The sequence below is a fragment of the Pseudonaja textilis genome, chromosome Z (assembly GCF_049901715.1).
Source record: "Pseudonaja textilis isolate UNSWEBS1 chromosome Z, rPseTex1.2, whole genome shotgun sequence".
NCBI classification, from domain to species: domain Eukaryota; kingdom Metazoa; phylum Chordata; class Lepidosauria; order Squamata; family Elapidae; genus Pseudonaja; species Pseudonaja textilis.
In genome coordinates, this window is record NC_142008.1 from 15,137,309 (window position 1) to 15,157,549 (window position 20,241).

General features: G+C 35.1%; 2 protein-coding genes across 3 annotated transcripts; both read right to left on the bottom strand.

Moving 5' to 3' along the window:
* Window positions 1–266: 266 nt before the first annotated feature.
* LOC113442436 (gap junction delta-4 protein-like) lies at window positions 267–8,526 on the bottom strand. Of its 2 annotated transcripts, XM_087918218.1 has the most exons (4): window positions 7,763–8,526; window positions 4,200–6,507; window positions 3,723–3,842; window positions 267–2,258 (listed from the first exon to the last, which is right to left on the bottom strand). In XM_087918218.1, exons 3-4 carry the CDS (start codon window positions 3,796–3,798, stop codon window positions 1,438–1,440), a joined length of 897 nt encoding a protein of 298 aa, XP_087774344.1. In that variant the 5' UTR covers window positions 3,799–3,842; window positions 4,200–6,507; window positions 7,763–8,526; the 3' UTR covers window positions 267–1,437. The 2 variants fall into 2 exon arrangements, with proteins under 2 accessions (XP_087774344.1, XP_026565793.1); XM_026710008.2 differs by lacking the exon at window positions 7,763–8,526 and having other exon boundaries at window positions 4,200–6,657.
* A 2,607-nt stretch (window positions 8,527–11,133) lies between these two features.
* On the bottom strand, window positions 11,134–16,226 carry GJD4 (gap junction protein delta 4). Its single transcript, XM_026710007.2, has 2 exons — window positions 15,944–16,226; window positions 11,134–14,727 (listed from the first exon to the last, which is right to left on the bottom strand). The coding sequence occupies exons 1-2, from the start codon at window positions 16,005–16,007 to the stop codon at window positions 13,577–13,579; spliced, it is 1,215 nt and encodes a 404-aa protein (XP_026565792.1). The 5' UTR covers window positions 16,008–16,226; the 3' UTR covers window positions 11,134–13,576.
* Window positions 16,227–20,241: the final 4,015 nt, after the last annotated feature.

A 20,241-nucleotide genomic window follows, 5' to 3' on the forward strand; every position in this document is an offset into this window, starting at 1 on the left:
AAAGACAAGACTTCCCTTATTCACCTTTCCTCCCTCTTGAGCTTTTCCAAAAATCAGGGGCCTCTACTGAGTAGGCAAATCTACTTAAACAAAGTATCTGAAGGTGCTGACAAATAATGCCGTAAGTATCCTTGAGAAAGACTACTTGGTCACTATTCTCGCCCAACTCCCTTTTTCGTTTTCCCGTAGAGAGAGAGAGACACACACACTCCAAATAATTTTGCAAGTTTTATTGTTTTTTTGGATGTAAATGTTATTTGACTTGATACAATGATATTAGTACAGGATTGATTGATATTAATGATGTTTTATTGTTTAGATAACTTTGAGCATTAGAGATAATAAAAAGAATAAAGTAGTTGAATAGTTTAGAGATTACAATTTATGATACTGATGTTACAAGGAGTATAACAACAATAATGAAAACAACCCTACCAGAGTATTTATTCAATAATAAAAGTTCCTAACCTTGAGCTAGTTGCTTAGTATTGACTTCACTATTGTACTGTTTTATATGTGATATGGGTATAGCGATACATGCATGCATAGGTATGTGCATATTAATAAAAACAAAAGTATGATAAGCAAAAGCAATTTAATCTGTCTGCAGGTTGCATCACAGTATTTGTTCTGCAATAAAATTTTCAAACCTGAGCTGGGTGTTAAGTGTATATTCTAATGTTTTGTATGAAGATATAGATGTAGATATAAACATCCACACATTCATACATATATGTGTGCATGTTAATAAAAGAAAAGTGATAATCAAAAGCAACTTAATCTGTCTGTAGGTTAAATCAAACTATTTGTTGTGTGTTAAAGGTTCCAAACTATATGTATAGATATAGATGCATGCAGACATTTATATAGGTGCATGTTAAAATATAATATGATAAGCAAAATTAATATAAGAATTAAAATAAAAAAAATCTTTAAAAGGGGAAATTAAAAGAAAAAGAACTAAAGGGTTTCTAATTTCCCTCTTTTGTAAAACGTTGCATCTGTTTGATCATTAAGTTTTTGATTTATTCTATCTTATTCTGGATCCTATATAAGTAAAAGTTTATATATGTGCTCCAAGGGAAGGTGTTGGTTTCAAAAGTCAAGACTTTCACTATTTACTTTGCCCTTGTGAGCTTTTTCAAAAAAATCAATTGCCTATACTGGTTGGGGCAATCTTCTTTCTTTTTTTAAAAAAAAGAGTCTGAAGGGGAAGAATGGCTGGCTGGGAAAATGTGAAGTTTACACCTCTTTAAGGGTCCTAGAAGAACATTATCTAAGAGAGGGAAGGATTATGGTCACCCAGCTCCCTTTTTATGTATATAATAATGAGCCTCTGTAAATATGCAAGAGTTAAATGCTGCAAAAAGTTATGTGGTTTGTAAATGAAAGGATAATACATGCATGGTTTTCTCAGCTCAATGCAGATTTAGGATTTTAACAGCTGAGACCTTTTGCAGGGTGCCGTTCCTTCTTGTAGGTTTTCTTCGGGAGAGTGGTACAATCCTCAGCAATGACTACGTTTCTCAGGCTGAACAAATCTCGGCTTGGTCTCCGTTCTTGGTGCAGGCGGCTCCTGAATAACTCGGCTGTGCTGGCTCCACACCGCTTATTCCTGCAATCTTTGATAGCCACAAACAGGTCAACCAGGCCAAGAGTTAAGGAGAAACCACTGACAATCCACAGTAAGATAATCATGGCAGATTTTTCAGTTGCCCTGGGGATAAAGCAGTTTATTTTACCTGGGCAAGGTTCCTCGGCACAACTGTAGAATTTCTGAACAAAGAAACCAAACAAACAATAGCTGCCAATTCTGAAACTAACTTCTATCATCAGCCTCACAAAGAGCTGAATTGCGTAAGCCCGTGAGAAGTCAGGGATCGACAGTTCATGGGCCGCGCAAGTGATTCCGCTCTTTTCTGCATCATTGAAGATGGTTTCTGCACCTTTGAAGATAGTGGATATTTTGGTCTGTTTGCAATAAGTGCAAGGGAAAGAATAGATCTTCACCACTTGCTTGACCACACTATGCAAGATACACATAACAAACGCGGCCATAGGAATCATGACAGACACAAACTCAAAGAACCAGAAGCGAACTTGAGAGATAGTAATAAAAGCCTCATAGCACACGCTTGAACATCCCGGCTCTTCAGTGCTGCAGACCAGACCTGTCAATTCATCATCATAGACAGGGTAAGCCCCAAACAGGATCACCATCAGTCTCATCAGGATCATGTAGATTAACCAAATCTTTCCTGGAAAGAAAGAGCAAGATGAGGCCAATAAAAAAGTCCAACCAATCACAAAACTCTGGACATTGACTAGCCGGGTTGAAAATAATTTCTAATAGTAATCATATTTTAATCCTATGCACGTAAGGATTACATACACTGCTTATCAATTGCATTGGTAAGCTGTAAAAATAGTCAAATTTCAATTAGAAGATGCTCATAAAAATGAATCTCTTTTTCACAGCGTAACATCATATCTTTTGGCCCACTTGGAAATACACATCTATAAAATGGAAGGTGCATAAATTATTACAATAAATAACTTGATCTTCAGTGCATACATCTAATCCCTTTTCAAACCTTTTCAGTAAAATAGCCAGTGTGCTGAACTGCTTGTGGAGTTCTTCATGTTAGCTGATGGATCTAATATGAGAAATAACTGCCTAGCTTCAAATGCCACCAAGAAAATACAGCTTACATTGTTAGGGAATTTCTTTTAACATTTATCTGCACTCAAAATTCATTGCAATTTTCACCCAGTCTTCCAGTCCTGTTTATCAGAGTAATAGGATGTAAATGTCTTCTCAGTTAATCTTCAAAAATTGCCGTATTATATGTTCACTTACTATCCTGTTTTCTAACTGAACACATTAAACCAGCTTTCTTTTTTTTTTACAGGATTTGGTTTTCAAGTCGTTTATAAACCTGGTTGTCCTTGCCTATTTATATCTCATATCTTAATATATTTATTTATATACCACACAGATTTTGGATACATTTTGTACTAGTCAGTTCCCATCAGTTACATGCATTGAGTAACAAGTATTCCCGTCCATCTTTTCAAAATCTTTCATTAATTCATTTCACAGAATGCCCTGCTTTTAAATTTTGTATCAAAGAAGGACAACAATTATACCCGGGGTCCAGCTTGGCACATCTTTTCAACTCAGAAGCTAAGCAGGGTTACACTGGGTTTGTACTTGGATAGGAAACACAAAAAAAACTCTAAGTTTATAGACTAAACTGGGTAGTAAACAGATAAATATCGGAAGAATAGATTCCTTCTGTTTTCCATAGATGTGTCCATTGCTCCTGCCAAAACTAAATCTATTAATTATATACTATTTCAGGAAAAAAAGTATTGATGATTAAGTACCTTAGGAAGCATAATGACCATGTTCCTTTGTATTTATGTCTAATTATTACTTAACAGAATAATATTAGCTTGTCGTGCAAGACAATAATTCACTTGTTTTCTTTCGCTATAAAAGTTTGGCTCAAAACTTTTTGCCACTTCACTTCCACACCAGTTATATATGATTCCAATTTTGGGAAAATGTGTACAAATTCTGATTCACTTTCTTCGTGTACATTTCATTTCAGGTGATCGCCTGGTTCTAAAACCCCCAGCTCCCTTCCCACAACGTTGAATGAAGTTTCCCAAAATGAAAACAATTAAAACCCAAATGCAAATTTCTAAATACTTACCTACAAGGGTCACATTATAATTGACAACAATGAAAAAAAAGCTAAATGCGTTCCAGTATTTCATAGCTGAAGTCATTTCTCCAAGTACTTCTTTCTATAGGAAGAATGAAATGCAGCAATCTAAATGACAAGAGGAAAAGAAATATTAAAAATAATATTCTAAAGCTGGCATTTAATGAAATAAAGTAAGCAAAATTGGCTGAGAAATGAGACTTATTTGGGAGATGTAACTCTTCCTTACAGGGAGCAGAATCTATTAAAATCTGAAAAGCAAGCAAACAACATTTCAGGCATACACTTACTTAAACTTCTGCCAAAACAAAAACAAAATAAGAGATGAAATTGGAGAACAAAATAAAAGCTAGACTTTTAAAAGTCATATTACTTACTAGGATAAATTTCTCTTCCTAAGTAAACATCCAAACTGTTATACAATTAGTCAACCAGAGATGCTTTTATGTTTGTCTGTCTGCTCACCTTTTACTTTTCAGGATGAGCCTCTTTCTGGTAGTTCTTGCTCCTTTTCTCTCTTTCAGAGGAATAAGCTCAGCAACAAACTGTCCAGCCTAAAAAACAGTGAGAGCCAATAGTCTCCTCCCACCATGCAAGGAAACATCTGTCACAGTTATCAGTTGTATCTAGAAAAAAAAAACCGCTGTGTATGAACACATTTTATTAAACCACTGATAATCATTATTTCGAGGTGATCCAATTTGATATAGGGGAGGCACCTTGCCAAAGAAAGAGAATTATACACTTTTTTTCCCCAGCAAGCATTTTTTTTCCCACTCAAGCTTTCTTCAAGAGCTCCATTCTATAGCTCAGTAACAAAACATTAAGACTGTACCTTTCCATCAATAGCATAAGAGCAACAGAAGAACAAGAGAAAACAAATGAATGGCAATGAAGTCAAGCACCATGTGGTTAGATATTTGGTGGAACACTTTATTTCCAATGTAGATCATTTGGGTCCCTCCTTGTCCAAACACCAATTTGCACATAGCTTTTATCCAGAGAAAGACATGAGACAGAGGAGCAACATGAGATCTAAAGGTCTTCTCTTCCTCTGCATCCATCCCAAAGTGTGTGTCTCTGCTTGTGCAGAATTTTCTTTTTTAATTGAGTCACATCTTAGCAAATTCTGCATGTGGAGGTTACAAAGATGGGGTGCCTTCTGACATGTTTTTTTAGGAATATATCTCCCATCTGAATAGCCTTTAGGGGCTATTTAGGGGCTCAGAAATGCAGATTTTCAGAAACATATTTCTTCTAGGAAATAATGTGTATTTCACCTATAGCAAATGCAACAATGTTGGCTTATGAATTGTCATTTTAGTGTGTATCCTGCCTGGTTCAACTAAGAGGGCTCATTAATGGGCTTTTTCTAATATTTATCCTGATATATGTCCATCAATGTAATGACTATCTGAAAACTAGACATGACAGGAACAATTTGTTGTCTGTGTGTGCTGAGAAAAAGTCCAATAATAATCCAAATGAGAAAGATTTAGTTTGAAAATGGTATGGATCTAGCTGAGGCAGCAGAAGCATAAAATCCAGGAAACTTTTCCCCAATATATCTTTATAGAGAAGTGGCTCAGAATGTTTCTTATGGTTTTGTTCTAAACTCTCTTCTTTCTTCTGGTAATACAATCTATAGAAGAGTGATCCTATGTTACCTCTTGCACACATATACATAAATACTCAGTGAGGTATTTGTGCCCATAATATAAGGGAAATGGTATGAGTGATTTCAGAAGCCCTGCTTTGAGACTTTCCCTGCCTTGTTAATTTTTACATCATTCCAAGGACACCAACATGACCTCTCTCGGGCAGCCTGCATCTACTTGATGTCCTCCAACAATATTAATCTTCTACTCCTATCGCTTCCATGAACTGAAGTCTAACAGATGTAGCCACCTTGTTGGTGAAGGCTACTCTGACGCACTCAGGGAAATTAACATGTTCTTTCTCAAGATCATCATTGCATGAATATCCCATTCATAATTCCTTTTTAACAGGATCTGTCTTTCAATAACTGGGAATTCCATAACTTCTTTATTACCCATAAATTTACTTATATAGCATCATGCAACAGGCAAAGAAAGGGTTCCAATCAGGCAGATTGTATAGTGTTCATTTCTTGGTCATTGCCTATGTTTAGAAAATAACTAAGGATTCATCAACAAAGACTCCTCTATATGCTTTCTTTCAATTGAAGGGGCCCTAGGCAAGCACCTATGCTTGGTGCCAATTCCACCAAATCTTATTTCTTTACAATTTGGATAGAGATGGGAAAACCAACCTCATGGAAGATCTGTATTTGATTTTTCACAAGGTTGATATTCTCTTGAGTAAAGCAGACACATACAACAAAGGAGTAAATAGCTATAGAGGCATGGAGCACAGCAATCTGCAGAACATAGAGCAGGGCTGTCACACTTCCAGCCCGCAGGCCAAAATCATCACGTACTGGCCATGCGCACGCCCGGTTTAGCGAAGGGGAAAATGTCCCAATACGTCACATGACACTACTGTGAGGACATGAGTTTGACACCCATGACATAAAGCAAGTCAATTATCCACCAGGTTGCTAACCCTTTTCCTCCAAGTTAAATGAAATCGGTCTCTTCTCCTGCTCTTCTGCAGAAAACTCCAACTTTTCGCTGGTTCGAAGAGTTTGTCTCATTGGTAGACCAGCAAAATGATGGTGGTTCCATTATGAGGTCATCACTTCAAGGACAAGTAGTCTCAAAATGGAGCAAGAAGGCTGTATAGATGAGACCTAGGACGGATAAGAAAAGATAGGTGTTTAGAATAACTGAGCTGCTTTTCACAGTAAAGAAGATGCTAAAACCTTCATTTTTCTGCTCATGAAATTGCATTATATAGAATTCTTAATGTTTAACTTATTATGTAATAAAAAAATTAGAAGGCTTTGGAATAAGCTAGTTTTGTTTGAAAATTCTTTATGCACTACAATGCTTTGGCTTTTTCTTTTTTTTCCCTACCAAATTCATCTTAATTCTCTAAGATTCTCACTTCCTGTTCTGGCTTGTACTTAAGCCATCAATGGAAGACTCAGACCTGCTGATTTTAAAGGGAAAATGAAATACTAAACATTTGTTTTGCACATATCAAATCTCAACAAATAAATGTTCTGTCTTACATATTGGCAAAAAAAAAATCAGAAAATAAAATACAAACTGAATAGTCAAGACCTTGTTGATGATCCAAACTCTGTCAAGGATCTTGGAGTACTCATCTCTAATGATCTAAGGGCTAGAGCCCACTGTAACTACATAGCCAAAAAGGCGCTAAGAGTTGTTAACTTAATCTTATGTACCTTTTTCTTTGGTAATACTACATTAATAACTACAGTATACAAAATATTTGCTGGACCAATACTCAAATACAGCTCATCAGTCTGCAAACCTACATTACGTATCTGACATTAACACAGTTGAGAAAGTCCAGAAATATTTCACAAGAAGAGTTCTCTGCTCATTGCAGAATACCTTATGCCACCAGACTTGAAATTCTAGACCTAGAAAACCTAGAACTACACCGCCTTCAGTCCGATCTAAGTATAGTATATAAAATCATACATTGCAATGTCCTACCTGCAAATGAATACATCAGCTTTAATCATAACAATACAAGAGCAAACAATAGATACAAATTCAAGGTTAAACTTGATTGCAGGAAATATGACTTCAGCAACAGAGTGGTCAATGTCTGGAATACTCTACCTGACTCTGTGGTTTCTTCCCCAAACCCCCAAAACGTTAACCTTAGACTGTCTACTATTGATCTCACCCCTTTCCTAAGAGGTCTGTAGGGGGTGTGCATAAGTGCACCAACGTGCTTACCATTGGTGTCCTATTGTTACTTTTATTTTTTTAATTTTTTTATATGTATCCATGTATTCATAACTATGTTTTTACTTATACCTATTGTCTTGTAGGTAATTGACAAACCAAACCAAATAAATAAAAAATTAGCCATGATATGTAAAGTGAGTTTCAAATGGAACTTACAATAGCACAAAGATGACATGAGGTGAACATAACTTGGAAGACTGCTCCACAGTTCAGATGAGCTTTTGAAAACAGATTTACAACATATTCAGATATAAGCAATTAGTAGAGTTTTCTTGAGAACTTTGGCCACTGTTTCATTTCAATTTCTTTATCACTTGTGCAATGGAACACAAAGCCAGAAATTTAGCAAGGACATTCTTTTCAGAATTCAGAATTACTCAAAGATGATCGACATGCTTGCTTTACATCAGTATAAATACAATAATAAATTTACTAAATATAAATAGCTGCACAGTAACATTTTCCACAATCAAAACAGTGCAGTGATCTATAAAACTACTTCAGCAATAGAAAAACCAAAGGTGATTATGATTAAGATGAGGATCATGAATTATCTATTTAGAAATTTTATCTTGCCACCCAACTCACTCATGGAGATTCCATGAGGCTTATAGAAATAAAAACCCCAAATAAACCATTTGATGGGTTCTCTATTATATTGGAGTTCACCAGCCCACTGGCAAACCATCTCTTCAGTTTTTTTTTTAAAGAGTATCAAGGTGGAGCTGATCTTATCTTCACAGGGATGACAACCAACAGGGAATGTGCCACTACAGAGAAGGCCCTTCTTGGTCCTGCTAAACGTGATTCTGGATATTTTCTTTTAAAAAAGAATTAATGATTGGCTCTGGAAAATACTTAGCAAGCAACTTCACAAAATAGCCTTTATATATTCATATGTTACTGACATTGTTTAAATTGATTTTTAACAAAGTGTTACTAGAATGGCTTAAGCAATTTGTGGTCATTCTCTATCAGGATAGTAAGAGTGTATTAAATGATTAAGGGTAAAAGATAAAAATCCTGTTCCTTCAAATAAACAATAACCAATCTTCAATATTAATTATATTGTTAATCTTGTTCTTGCTTATATTAAAAGTGTTACAATTTTAATGGAGTTAGGAAAACTGACAAAATTCTAGGATGCAGTTCCTAGGATGAAGGAAACCTCAACAGAACGTTAAGGTATTTATTTCTATAAATTTCCCTAATAATCATGTAGTAGTTTAAAACAAAGAATAAAAGCCAAATGAACTCTAGCACTCCAGTTTAGTTTTTGGAAACCAAGGAAAAAAATATATTAAAAAGCATGTGAAAACAAAACAGGAGAAACTGTTTAAAGCTTGGCCAGGGAAAGAAAATAAGATTATATAACGTATAGAAATAGCTTGGTTTAAGAAATATAAATCTGTATTAGAACTCCAATAGACTAGGAAATTAAATAAAACATTTGGAAAGATAGTTTTTGCATGAACTTCCATAGCATGGAATAAGTTAGAATGATAAGACTGAGAAAATATGAAAGACCTCACTTTAGAATTTGAAGGAGCTGCACGTTAACTTTATCCATTCAATTAACCAAATATTCTGGGTTGACATCTAAACTATGGAAACTGAAAAATTTCTGTGTTCTTCTGCCAGGCAATTTTTATATTTAAGAGAAAAGCTTAGTTTTTAGTAGCAGTAGCTTTCGATTCTGCAAACGACTGTACATTTGGCAGCAAATCAGTCCAGACTACAAAATGGTAAAAAGAAATTATTTTTCAGTTAATAGAAGTAAACAAATGTCTTATGTTTTTGGTGTGGCAGTCGAAGGAAAACCAAATTTAAGACATCAAGTCATTACAAAAACAGATGGTGGCTTTTGTTTAGTGAGAAATGTTTTTAAAGAGGGTGGTATAAAGTTGAGAAGCAACAATTTAAGATAAAATATTGCAGCAATTTAGTACTTTTTCCCTGTAAACTACATTTCCTGCTCATTCTCTTTTCATTCCCAGTGAATATATTCTTCTAAAATAGAAGAAAAGGAGACTAATGGCATTTCACAGCCTTCTCCATTTGACTAATATTAATTAGAATCACTCAACAGTGAAATGAGTGGCATATAAATTTTCATTCTAGCATATACTGAACCTATCCAGTGTTATCATGATACTAACAAGGATATGCCATAGCTAATAGATCAGTGTTACTCAAAGTTTAAGATGTGTGGACATCAACTCCCCAAATTCCCCATGTTATACTGCAATAAAGAAAGGGCATTCATTGGGGAGATACCAAAATAAGGACATCTTATTTATTAATTCAGCATTCATTCAATTTTTACTTCATTCAAGTCTTAATGACTCTGGGAAGTTGCAGCCATCATTTTTTAATCCAATGAAAGTAAGCTTTTTATATTTCTGAAATTGTGTATTCATATTTGTGAGAATCTATGATTGTTTGGTTATCCAACATCAAATCAATATCAGTTCTTTAGTGACTGCATAGACTTTCTTCATAATGATCTATCCTCAGTTTAGTCTTTTAGGATTCAGTGGTACATTCATTGATGTTGTAATTAAGTCATCCATCCTGCTCCTTGTTGCCCTCTTCTCTTTCCTTCCTTCTTCCCAGCATTATGATCCTCTCATGGGAATTGCTTCTTCATGTAATGCATCCAAAAATATTAGACAGAAGAGAATATTTGTAGCTCAGAATTGAATTGTGGATTCCTTGGTGTCCTCTGAGTTTAGTTGTTTTCTTGCAGATATTTCATTACCAAACTAGGTAATATCATTGCACTGATGAAATTACTTAGTTTGGTAATGAAACGTTTGCAAGAAAACAAACAAGCTGAGAAAGCACTTAGGATCCCACAAAAATGTTAAGAGTTTAAACTTCTTCATTTGTGCCTCAAGTGAGAAGCATGGATTGGCTTGTTCAATAATTCATTTGCTTTTCTGGCTACCCATTATATAGTATTCTCAAGTCTTTTCCAACACACAAGTTTCTTTTCTTTCTTTTTTCTTTCTATTTTTTGGTGTTTTTTTTTCTTCTTCTCCTTTGCACCTTGCACCTTTCACCTTCTGTTCAGATTTTTAATATTGTGATTAAAATCCTTAATAAAATTACACATACATGCACCCATGCCACACAAAGACCTCATAATGAATACATTGAAACGTGTCAACATTGTTATAACACTGAAGGTTGTGTGTGTGTGTGTGTGTGTGTGCGTGTATGTGTGTGTGTGTAAAAGTGTTCACTGTAAGCTGAATACCTAGAAACTCTACTTTTTTCTATGTACCGTAAGAACCTCAACATGAGGGATCCTCTGTGGTCTCTGAATTTGGTTATATTTTTGCAGGTGATTCATTACCCAAAACTAGGTAGCATCATCAGTTTCAATACTGAACTACAAATATTCTCTATCAAACTGCAAAATCTGTGAGATTATTATGCAAGTATTTTTAAAGGTGATTCCTACCCTTAAATAAATCAGAATCACTGACAAGCTATATCTCAAAAATTATTTCAAGAAACTATTTCTTGGTGTTTATTTGTCACTCAGACTTTAATGATTAATAAGAGATGGGGGAACAGATATAAGCATAAACTAAAAAGTTCTAAACAAATAACCATCACATTGTTCATGCAATTTTTCATTCTGGAAATAAATATGCCACTGTTGAAAAAAAGCAATTAAACTGACATATTTGCAGTTACTTCTCAACCATTAAGCAAAATCCTCCTCGTATATAGACCATGCATATTCCAAAGGAGGAACCAACATATCCTGGGGAAACATTTTCCCAATCTTTCTGCAAATGTGACCAGTGCAGTTTTAAAATGAAGACAAGTGGTTAAAAAGAATCCTTCTTTGCTATCACACTAAACACACTTTGTTTGCACTTTATGTGTTGTTCTGGGAAAGTAGAATTGAATAATACTTTCCATTTTGGAAGTAAGTTTTTAGGGTTAGGAATTAGATTATACTGTCAAAAGGTTGCAAATTCTTTTTCTGGTATGTTATATATGACTTGTATATATAATCTTTGATTGAAAGAAGAATACAAATGGTTATCAAAGAATTATATGGGAAAATATAGAAATCAATTCTGCCTTTGGATCCTATTTTCTTCTTTGGGTTGACTCCTTTTTTTAAATGAGGACACTTTAAGCCTCATTCCTGAAGATCATAAAATCTGTGTGTATAAGTAGTCCTCAACTTACAAACACAATTGAGACCAGAATTTCCATTGCTAAGCAAGGCAGTGATTTAGTGAGTCCTGCCCAATTATATGACTTTTTCTGCCATAGTCATTAAGGAAATCATGCTGTCATTAAGCAAATCTACTTCCCCCATTGATTTTGCTTGCTGGAAGCTGGCTGGAAAATTTGCAAATGGCAATCACATATATTACAGTAGGATGCTGCAACCATCATATACCTGCTGGTTGACAAGTGCCTGAATCTTAATCGTGTGACTATAGGGATGCTATAATGTTGATAACTACAAGGACTGTCTGTACATTACTTTTTTCAGTGCCATTATAACTTCAAATGGTTATATGAATGCATGTAAGTCAAGGTCTATCTCTATTCCAATCCAGATATTAAGATGAACACATCAATATGTACATACAAGAACTTAATAATAAAGAGACTTTCCATTCTCCATAACTTTTGGCTGGTGACCATGAAACAAATGAGGAAAGCCCTATATATATGACATTCAATAAGCACCCGAATAAATATTTCATTATTAAATTGGGATCAGTAATGCCCAAAGCTATGTCTCAATAGCAGAACTGAAATGGGAACAAAAAAAATTAGATCAATACATTTTGCCATATAATTAAGTCTGCACTTATTTGTTACTTGGCAAACATTTTAATCATTTCTGTTTCAAGGTCGAAGACAGAAGATACTATAAAGCACTGAAGATTTTAAGATGTCTCGCTGAACTTACTTTGGGTTTATGGTATTTCAAGGTTTAGACTATCTTCCACATTCTGGTGTTGTTCCCATGCTTTATATCTTTTGGCTTGGAGTTGAAGGCCAATACCTCAAATCAGTGATTGTCAATTTTGACAAGTTTCAGATGTCTGGACTCCAGAGGTCTTAAAATTGCCAAGGATGAGAAACACTGATGTAGAGAATATCACAAATAAAACATGTCATGTAAAATGTAAACATTATGGAATGATAAATTAGCTTTTGGAAATCAACAGTTGCAAAAAGCTTTCTTTCAGGGACCAAATCACTTGAACTAAAGATCTTTACAGACTCTTGTACCTCTAGAGAAAGATGAAGTATCATCTTCGAATTTTCACCCTGCTATAGGTTTTCTGGATTAAAAATTGAGACTCTATGGAACAAAGAATACAATCCCAGGATTACAATATATATGCAGAATTCAATAAATAGACACTTTCTTCTCCTCATTTTAGCTCTAACCAGTTGAGGACACACAGAACAGGATTTCCAGCAGGAAATGTTGTATTTTCAACAAGGGTTGAAACTAGGCCATTTTCTTCATGCAAAAGCCATAGTGATAGGACAGTAATATCATAAATGGTGGAACTATGATTGGAACCGGTCATACCATGATACAAAAATGCACACACATATTTTTTCCCTTTTAATTTTTTCCCTATTATTTTCCATTCCCCCTTTAAAACAACGAATTTAAGCAGTTTATCATCCAACAATGAGGAAATGCATCTTAAATTCTATAGCATTTGATAAATACATATCAAACAACAGAAATAGTGACCCTTGTGTCACAAAAATCTTTCTAAGTTTCTGAGAATAGCTGTTTTATCCCATTCCAAAACCTCATTTAATATTGAAGTACACTCTTTCAAAACTCTTCTTTCAATGAAAGAATTCCAGTTAATTATAATATAAGCGTAATGATGACACTTTTAATTTTGCGATCCATGAGATTTTTTTTTTCAAATTACTATATTGGTTCCTGGCTTTCTATACCCATTCTGATTTTTTGGATTTTGAGTACACAGAACTATCACAAACAGACAGAGTATCAGAGGTCTTTCTCTCCAGAGTAGAATAATGGACTGAGGGCTTGTCATAACTTGCAAATGAATGAAAACTGTGATGGCACACCTCTTGGGATTCAAAAGCCAAGGGTTCTTTGACAAAGCAGGACTGGTGCTCATGTCTTGATTGCTCAGATGGCTTCTCCCACTGTTTAGCTTCATTAAAAACCAGATCTTGATTGGCAGATTCATTATATAGCTTATTATGGTTATTATTGAGATGAATGCCAATTGTCTGCTGAAGAGTCGTTGTAGGTGGAAAAGAACAGTCTTCTGTAACCTTACAAGCAAGCAAGCATTTTACACCACTATCAGGAGTGGTCATGCTTCCATGATGAATATTGCCTGGATTGTTATCTTGCTGCAGGTCAGGGCTGCCTTCCTCTTCCACGTTGAACTTTTGCAACAGAAGCTTATTTCTATGATTTCTTACCCCATTGGTCCGCAAAGCAAAGATTAGGTCAAGAAGACCAAGAAGAAAGGAGAAGCCGCCAAGTGCCCAAATGAAAAGCATCATAATGGTTTTTTCAGTTGGTCTGGAAATGTAGCAATCAACAAAACTCGTGCAAGGAAAGTGGTCACAGGAGAAATGCTTCGGAACAAAAAACCCAAAGAGATAGTAATGACCAGTTCCAAAGCCAGCCTCTATCATTATTCTCATAATAAGATGAACTATATAAGCCCTGGAAAAATCCAAGACAGCCACCTCATTTCTCCTGCCAATTTTTCCCTTTTTTGCTGAACTTTTGAAGTTCTTTGTAATTTTGCAGTCGGATAAAGTCTTGATTTCTTTGTTCTGAGAATAAGGGGTGGAAGAGGCCTTTACAATGTGTCTAACCACACTGTGTACTACACAGACACCAAAAACAACGTAAGGAAGGAGAGCAGACACACTTTGAATCAGCCAAAACCGAAAGTGAGATACTGGAGCAAAGAGGTCATAACATACATTGGAGCATCCTGGTTGCAGTGTGTTGCAGACGAAGCGTTCTTGCTCATCTTGATAAAGAGGATAGGCTGCTAAAAATATCACCATAAATCTCAGGAAGATCACAATTGCAAACCAAATCTTTCCTAAAAAGGAAGAACAAAAACAGGGGTGTGGGGAAGAGGATTGTCAATAACAGAGCATATCTTGTATGCTAAAAGTTTGGTAAAAAATATCAAATACATGTGAACATCTCAAAGAGAAAATTTGAGGCAGCTCTAAAATTGATAGTTATCAAGCCCATGGAAAGAATATTAGAGATACATTTAAGACAAGATTTTGGTACATGCACATATCTTAATCTTCTCTGGTTTCTGAACTAGTAAAGTTTAATTGCTGGATGGAAGAAGCAGATGAAGAGGTTTATTGCACATACATTTTAAAAAATGAGGGAAAATGTTTTTTCTTTAAAAATTTTTTTGCTTCTCATCTAAGAAGCTTCTAAGAAGTTCAGGGATGTCCAATACTTGGAAGAGAAGCAAAATATTTTCAATGGTAAAATAAGTTTGTGATTATCTCAGAAATATCTTTCAAATACTTTAATGTCCCAAACATGAATAAGAACAGTCATGTTTAATTGCCACTGAAACCATAGCTCACATCATACTATATTGCATCTCCTATAAGGGCTCACAGACTCAATTTATAACACCTTAACCTAATAAAATATGTGGGGAATACTGGTATTTTTTTCATGTAGCTATTGTTATCAGATCTATATAAAGTAGTTTGTCTGAATGTGGCCAAATTCTGTTATGCTGTATGTAAAATTGGGAAAACTTTGACCATTATCATTTGCAATATTTATTATTATTATTATAACTTTTATTCATTAAACATAAAACTCAGTCAACTCATCACTTAAAATATATCACAAATATCATTGACTGGCTCTGATGGTTGATATGGGTTGCTGCCAGCATCCTAGAATCATGATGATGAGGATTTTATTTGCTGGTCTGTGACCATAATAAAAATTGATTGATTGTAGATAGTCTACTTGGGTTTCAGATGTACTTGTCATTTTAAAACAAATTTTTTAAAAAATTAAGGGATTAACTAGTAGATTGCCAGACCTACAAAGAAAATAATGACCATGGTAGAAAAATGTCCACATGTATTCAGATGACTTACTATTTCGGTCATTACTCTGCATTACTATATTAACACAGGTTTAAACAAGCTACCATGCATGGCTTATCCTTCGAACCACTGTAACAAGTAATGGCTGAAAAGTTAACATACTTTAAATAGCTAAACACAAATAGATACCTTACAAATAATGCCGTCATATGTACTTACCTATAATCGTCTCGTTGTAGCTTAGAGCAATGAAGAGAAAACTGAATACATCTGAATACTCCATGTTGAAGCTTGATTGCCCAATTATTGAATCTATAACAAAAATCTCTGAATTCTCAAAGCCTACAGAAATCTAAACAGAGAGAGCAAATGAGAACTACTGAAAAGATGGCCAGAGAGTGGAATGAAACACAACTTTGCAGAGCGGAGCCAGCCTTCTTTAGAAAGCATAGCTAAAGACATTTGTTGCTCTCACCTCTGCCCCAACAACTGCACAAAGACAAAAGGCAACAGGGATTATCCTGGCTATTGTCAGCTTTCCTTACCCTCTTGGGGCATTCCAGGTTCCTAAAATTACTGGGATAGTTGAGCGATGAAAGATAAATTGAGAGAAGAAATAATAGAACAAGCCTTGCTTTGCCCGGGTGATAGAAATGAGTATCATAAAGAAAGGCGATATAGCAACACCAGCTGCCAGGGCTCCTGATGATATTGTCTCTGTAGTGGCCAAAGTCTTTGAAATAGATACGAAGGACAATTCCCTAAAGCCAGTTGGATTAAACGGTGATACAGAATTCATGGATGTCCCGGCATGTTTCTTTTTCCACAATAGCTTCCTTCCTTCTTTCTTTCTTATTTATTTATTTACTTATTTATTTATTTACTTACTTACTTATTTATTATGTTATTTATTTATGTTTAGTTTGTCAAGCATGTATGAGAAAACAAATATAAGTATGAACATAACATATAAACATATAAGTATAAACGGGTATAAGTGTACACATAAAAAATGAGTATGAATAAATGGGAACAGTAGGACAGGGATGGTAGGCACGCTGGTGCACTTATGCATGTCCCCTTACAGACCTCTTAGGAACGGAGTGAGATCCACAGTAAACGGTTTAAGGTTAAAGTTTTGAGGTTTGAAGATGTAACAACAGAGTCAGGTAGTGCATTCCAGGCATTGACCACTCTGTTGGTGTGAAGTTGTATTTTCTGCAATCGAGTTAACTTTGAGTTTGTATCTATTGTTTGCCCGTGTGTTATTGTGGTTGAAGCTGAAGTAATCATTGACAGGTAGGACATTGTAGCAGACAATTTTGTATACTAAGGTTAGGTTAGACTGTAGGCGGCATAGTTCTAAGTTGTCTTAGGTCCAAAATTTCAAGCCTGGCGGCATAAGGTAATCTACTGTATATTCTTCTGTTCCCCCCAAAAACCTCTAAGCTTGATGATGCCTAACCGGTCCAGCATTAGGAATGCATGAAACATTATGGATTTGAAACATTTTGAGCCTGAAACATTCTGCTTCAGTTGTTCTGATCATTCCGGAAATATTTCAAGCTCAATTTCTCAGTAAAAAAAGACTTCATGTTGTTTGAAACACAGAACATCTCCAGTATGATCAGAATGACTGATCTGAATACAAGCCAAAATATTTTGAAATAAAAAAATTGGATCACCTGACTGAACATTTCAAATGTTGGGTAACCGCAACTTTAAGAGCAAAGGGAGGGGGGGTTAATTTGTTGAACTTCTGACTACTGTAGCACTTGACTTATGATCAGCCAGCCATTCAATGTTGCAAGTAAAAGTACTTAAAATCCAGTTCCAAAGACCAGCACCTGCCATGGTTATGTCGCCTCATTTCAGATGCTGTATAACTAACCCACATTTATCTGGATCCTGTCAGAGCTGAAGAAGCTTCTTGGATGAGAAGCAAAACATTTTCAAAGAAAAGCAGGAAAGTACAGTTGCCTCTTGAAAAAAGCACCTTTGGGACAACCAGGACCTGGATGACCAAGAATCTTGATAGACACATTAGCCCACATTTCATCATCCACAGAACCCCATTTTCATGTAAGTACAATTTATGATCTCTGATGGTTTTTTCAAAAGGCAACTGGACTTTGTTTTTCTTTGACATTTTACTTCTCATTCAAGAAAAGTCTTCTTCAGAACTGAAAAAGCTTGTTGGATGAGAAGTGAAATGTTTTCAAGGAAAATGAAGAAAGCCCAGTTTTCTTTTGGAAAAAAAATATCTTTGGAACAACCCTGACTTGGTTGACTGAGAATCTCCATAGATTTTTGCTGATTTGTTGATTGCACTGTTTATTCACATTGAAAAGCACAAGTAAAATAGGAGTGTTTTTATGGATTGGAAACCTTCTCTGTTTGTACTATTAAAAAGAGGGAAATTCAATTCATAAAGTACTTAATTTTGTGAAGAAACTGTTTGGTGTGTTTTTTTAGGTCTGGATTAAAAAGATAGAAGGATGGAATCCTGACAGGGGTATCAAGATCCTCAGTTTTTGCCAGAAAGCTAAACATGAAAAATGAAGGTAAATAAACAGGATGCCCCTCAAAAAGCAGCTTGCCATAAAATTCTGTTTTCCTCAGAATGGTCTTTCCTCTAGATGGGAACTGTGCCTGCACAGAAACTCTGCTTTTGGCTCAAAGAATTCAAAATAGTGTCCACTCTTATTAAAGATGGAGAATACAATATAAGATAAATTTGTTCCAGATATGACTGTTATGTCTTCCGCATTCATTGGGAGTAAACCCAAGTATTTAAGTAAATTTATGTTTTGTAATGGTCAGCAAGAATGAAAAGTGGCTAGCAGTATCCTTTCCCAGAAAACAAGTTGTACTTCTTTTCTAAAAATACACAAGGCAGTAGAATTCTACTTTTTTCTAAAGTTTAACAAGCCTTTGAAATAGTGTGTGTGTTTGTCTGTGTGTTTGTGCATTATTTGGGCATTTTTCTTCTGTTTCCCTATTTCAGTTATTTTCCTTATTTCTTATTTTCCTTTTTAATGAGAGTATTTTCATTTCCTTAATGAAATTGCTATCCTCTAAATGTCATGACTGAAGCAGCACTAAGCTGCTCACAAATATAAGGCTTACTATATAATTTTCTATAATGAACATGTTAATGATACGTAGGAATGACCTTGAAATGCATAGTGGTTGGAGCAAGACACTCAAGAGTTATCCTCCCAAATTATTATCAGGTCATAAAGGTGAAAGCAGGAGAATATTTTTTTAAATTTTTTTCAGTTTTGCAAGATTCTGTTAAATGTAGCTTGGCTTATTGGGCAGTGTTTCTTGTCTGGTCTGCATCTCACAAACAAATTGGAGTTCCTGTACATTGTTTTGAGCCTTAGCTGGCAACTTTTCCTAAGAATTTTTGATTTTAAAATCCAGAGATTCAGCCCTTCTCTGCCATTCCACTCGTCAACCTTCATCTACCCATCTCTATTCCATCTTGAATGCTGAGGAAAAAATATCTAAGATAGAAAAGAAATGGGGAGAATGTGTGCCTGTGTCTCAGATTACCATATTTTTCACACTATAAAACGCACCTGACCATAAGACACATCTAGGTTTAGAGAAGGAAAATGGGCAATGACAAAGACAGAAGAGGTGGGGTTCAGCATTGCAAAAAGATCCCGCTGTCACGGCCTGTATTTTTTGCTCCGTAAGACGCACAGACATTTCCACCCACTTTTGGAGGGGAGGGGTGCATCTTATGGAGATAAAAATACGGTATGTTGTCAATTATTTGCCCAAAGGTATTTTGTTTGTCATGAAGGAGGACTCAGAGCCAACCTGATATGAACCTGCATGTTTCAACCTATGGGAATTTTATTCTGTTAGCCAATGATTTGTGACATTTCTTCTTAGTATCCATGTAGTTATATATATTTTTTGTAGCCATGAAGTTACTACCTTGTAACATATGCTTTCCATGTGCTCTTACTATGCAGAAAGCTCAACACATACAAGAATTTGTTACCCCATTAGTATCTTTTCTACAAAGACTATCTGCAGAATTTTTTTTCCAAAGAGACTGGAGTTCCAACAATATTTAATTAGGCATATGTATAAATCTAATTCATTAATGTTTTAATTAAATGTTTGAGTTAAATAGTTCAATTTGGGAATAAAGAGAACACAATTTTGTAAGTACAGAGTACTCTTTGGAAACAATTTTTTGGAAGCAAAAACATGGTGTTTTTCTGCAATTTTTGGCAATACAAAAAATAGAATAACAGAATTGGAAGGGACCTTGGAGGTCTTGTAGTCTAACCCTCTTCCTAGACAAGAAACCCTATACTACTTCAGACAAATCTTTTTAAAACATCTTTTTAAAAACTTCCAGTGTTGGAATATTCACAACTTCTGGAGGAAAGCTGTTGCACTGATTAATTGTTCTAACTGTCAGGAAATTTCTCCTTATTTCTAGGTTGTTTCTCTCCTTGATGAGTTTCCTCCCATTGCTTCTTGTTATA

Excerpts from the sequence above, each read along its gene's own strand:
- LOC113442436 (XM_087918218.1), bottom strand. The coding sequence starts at position 3,798 with ATGACTTCAGCTATGAAATACTGGAACGCATTTAGCTTTTTTTTCATT. Across the intron at positions 2,259-3,722 it reads TTATAATGTGACCCTTGTAG|GAAAGATTTGGTTAATCTAC; the intron begins GTAAGTATTTAG and ends CTTTCTTTCCAG.
- GJD4 (XM_026710007.2), bottom strand. The coding sequence starts at position 16,007 with ATGGAGTATTCAGATGTATTCAGTTTTCTCTTCATTGCTCTAAGCTAC. Across the intron at positions 14,728-15,943 it reads CTACAACGAGACGATTATAG|GAAAGATTTGGTTTGCAATT; the intron begins GTAAGTACATAT and ends CTTCCTTTTTAG.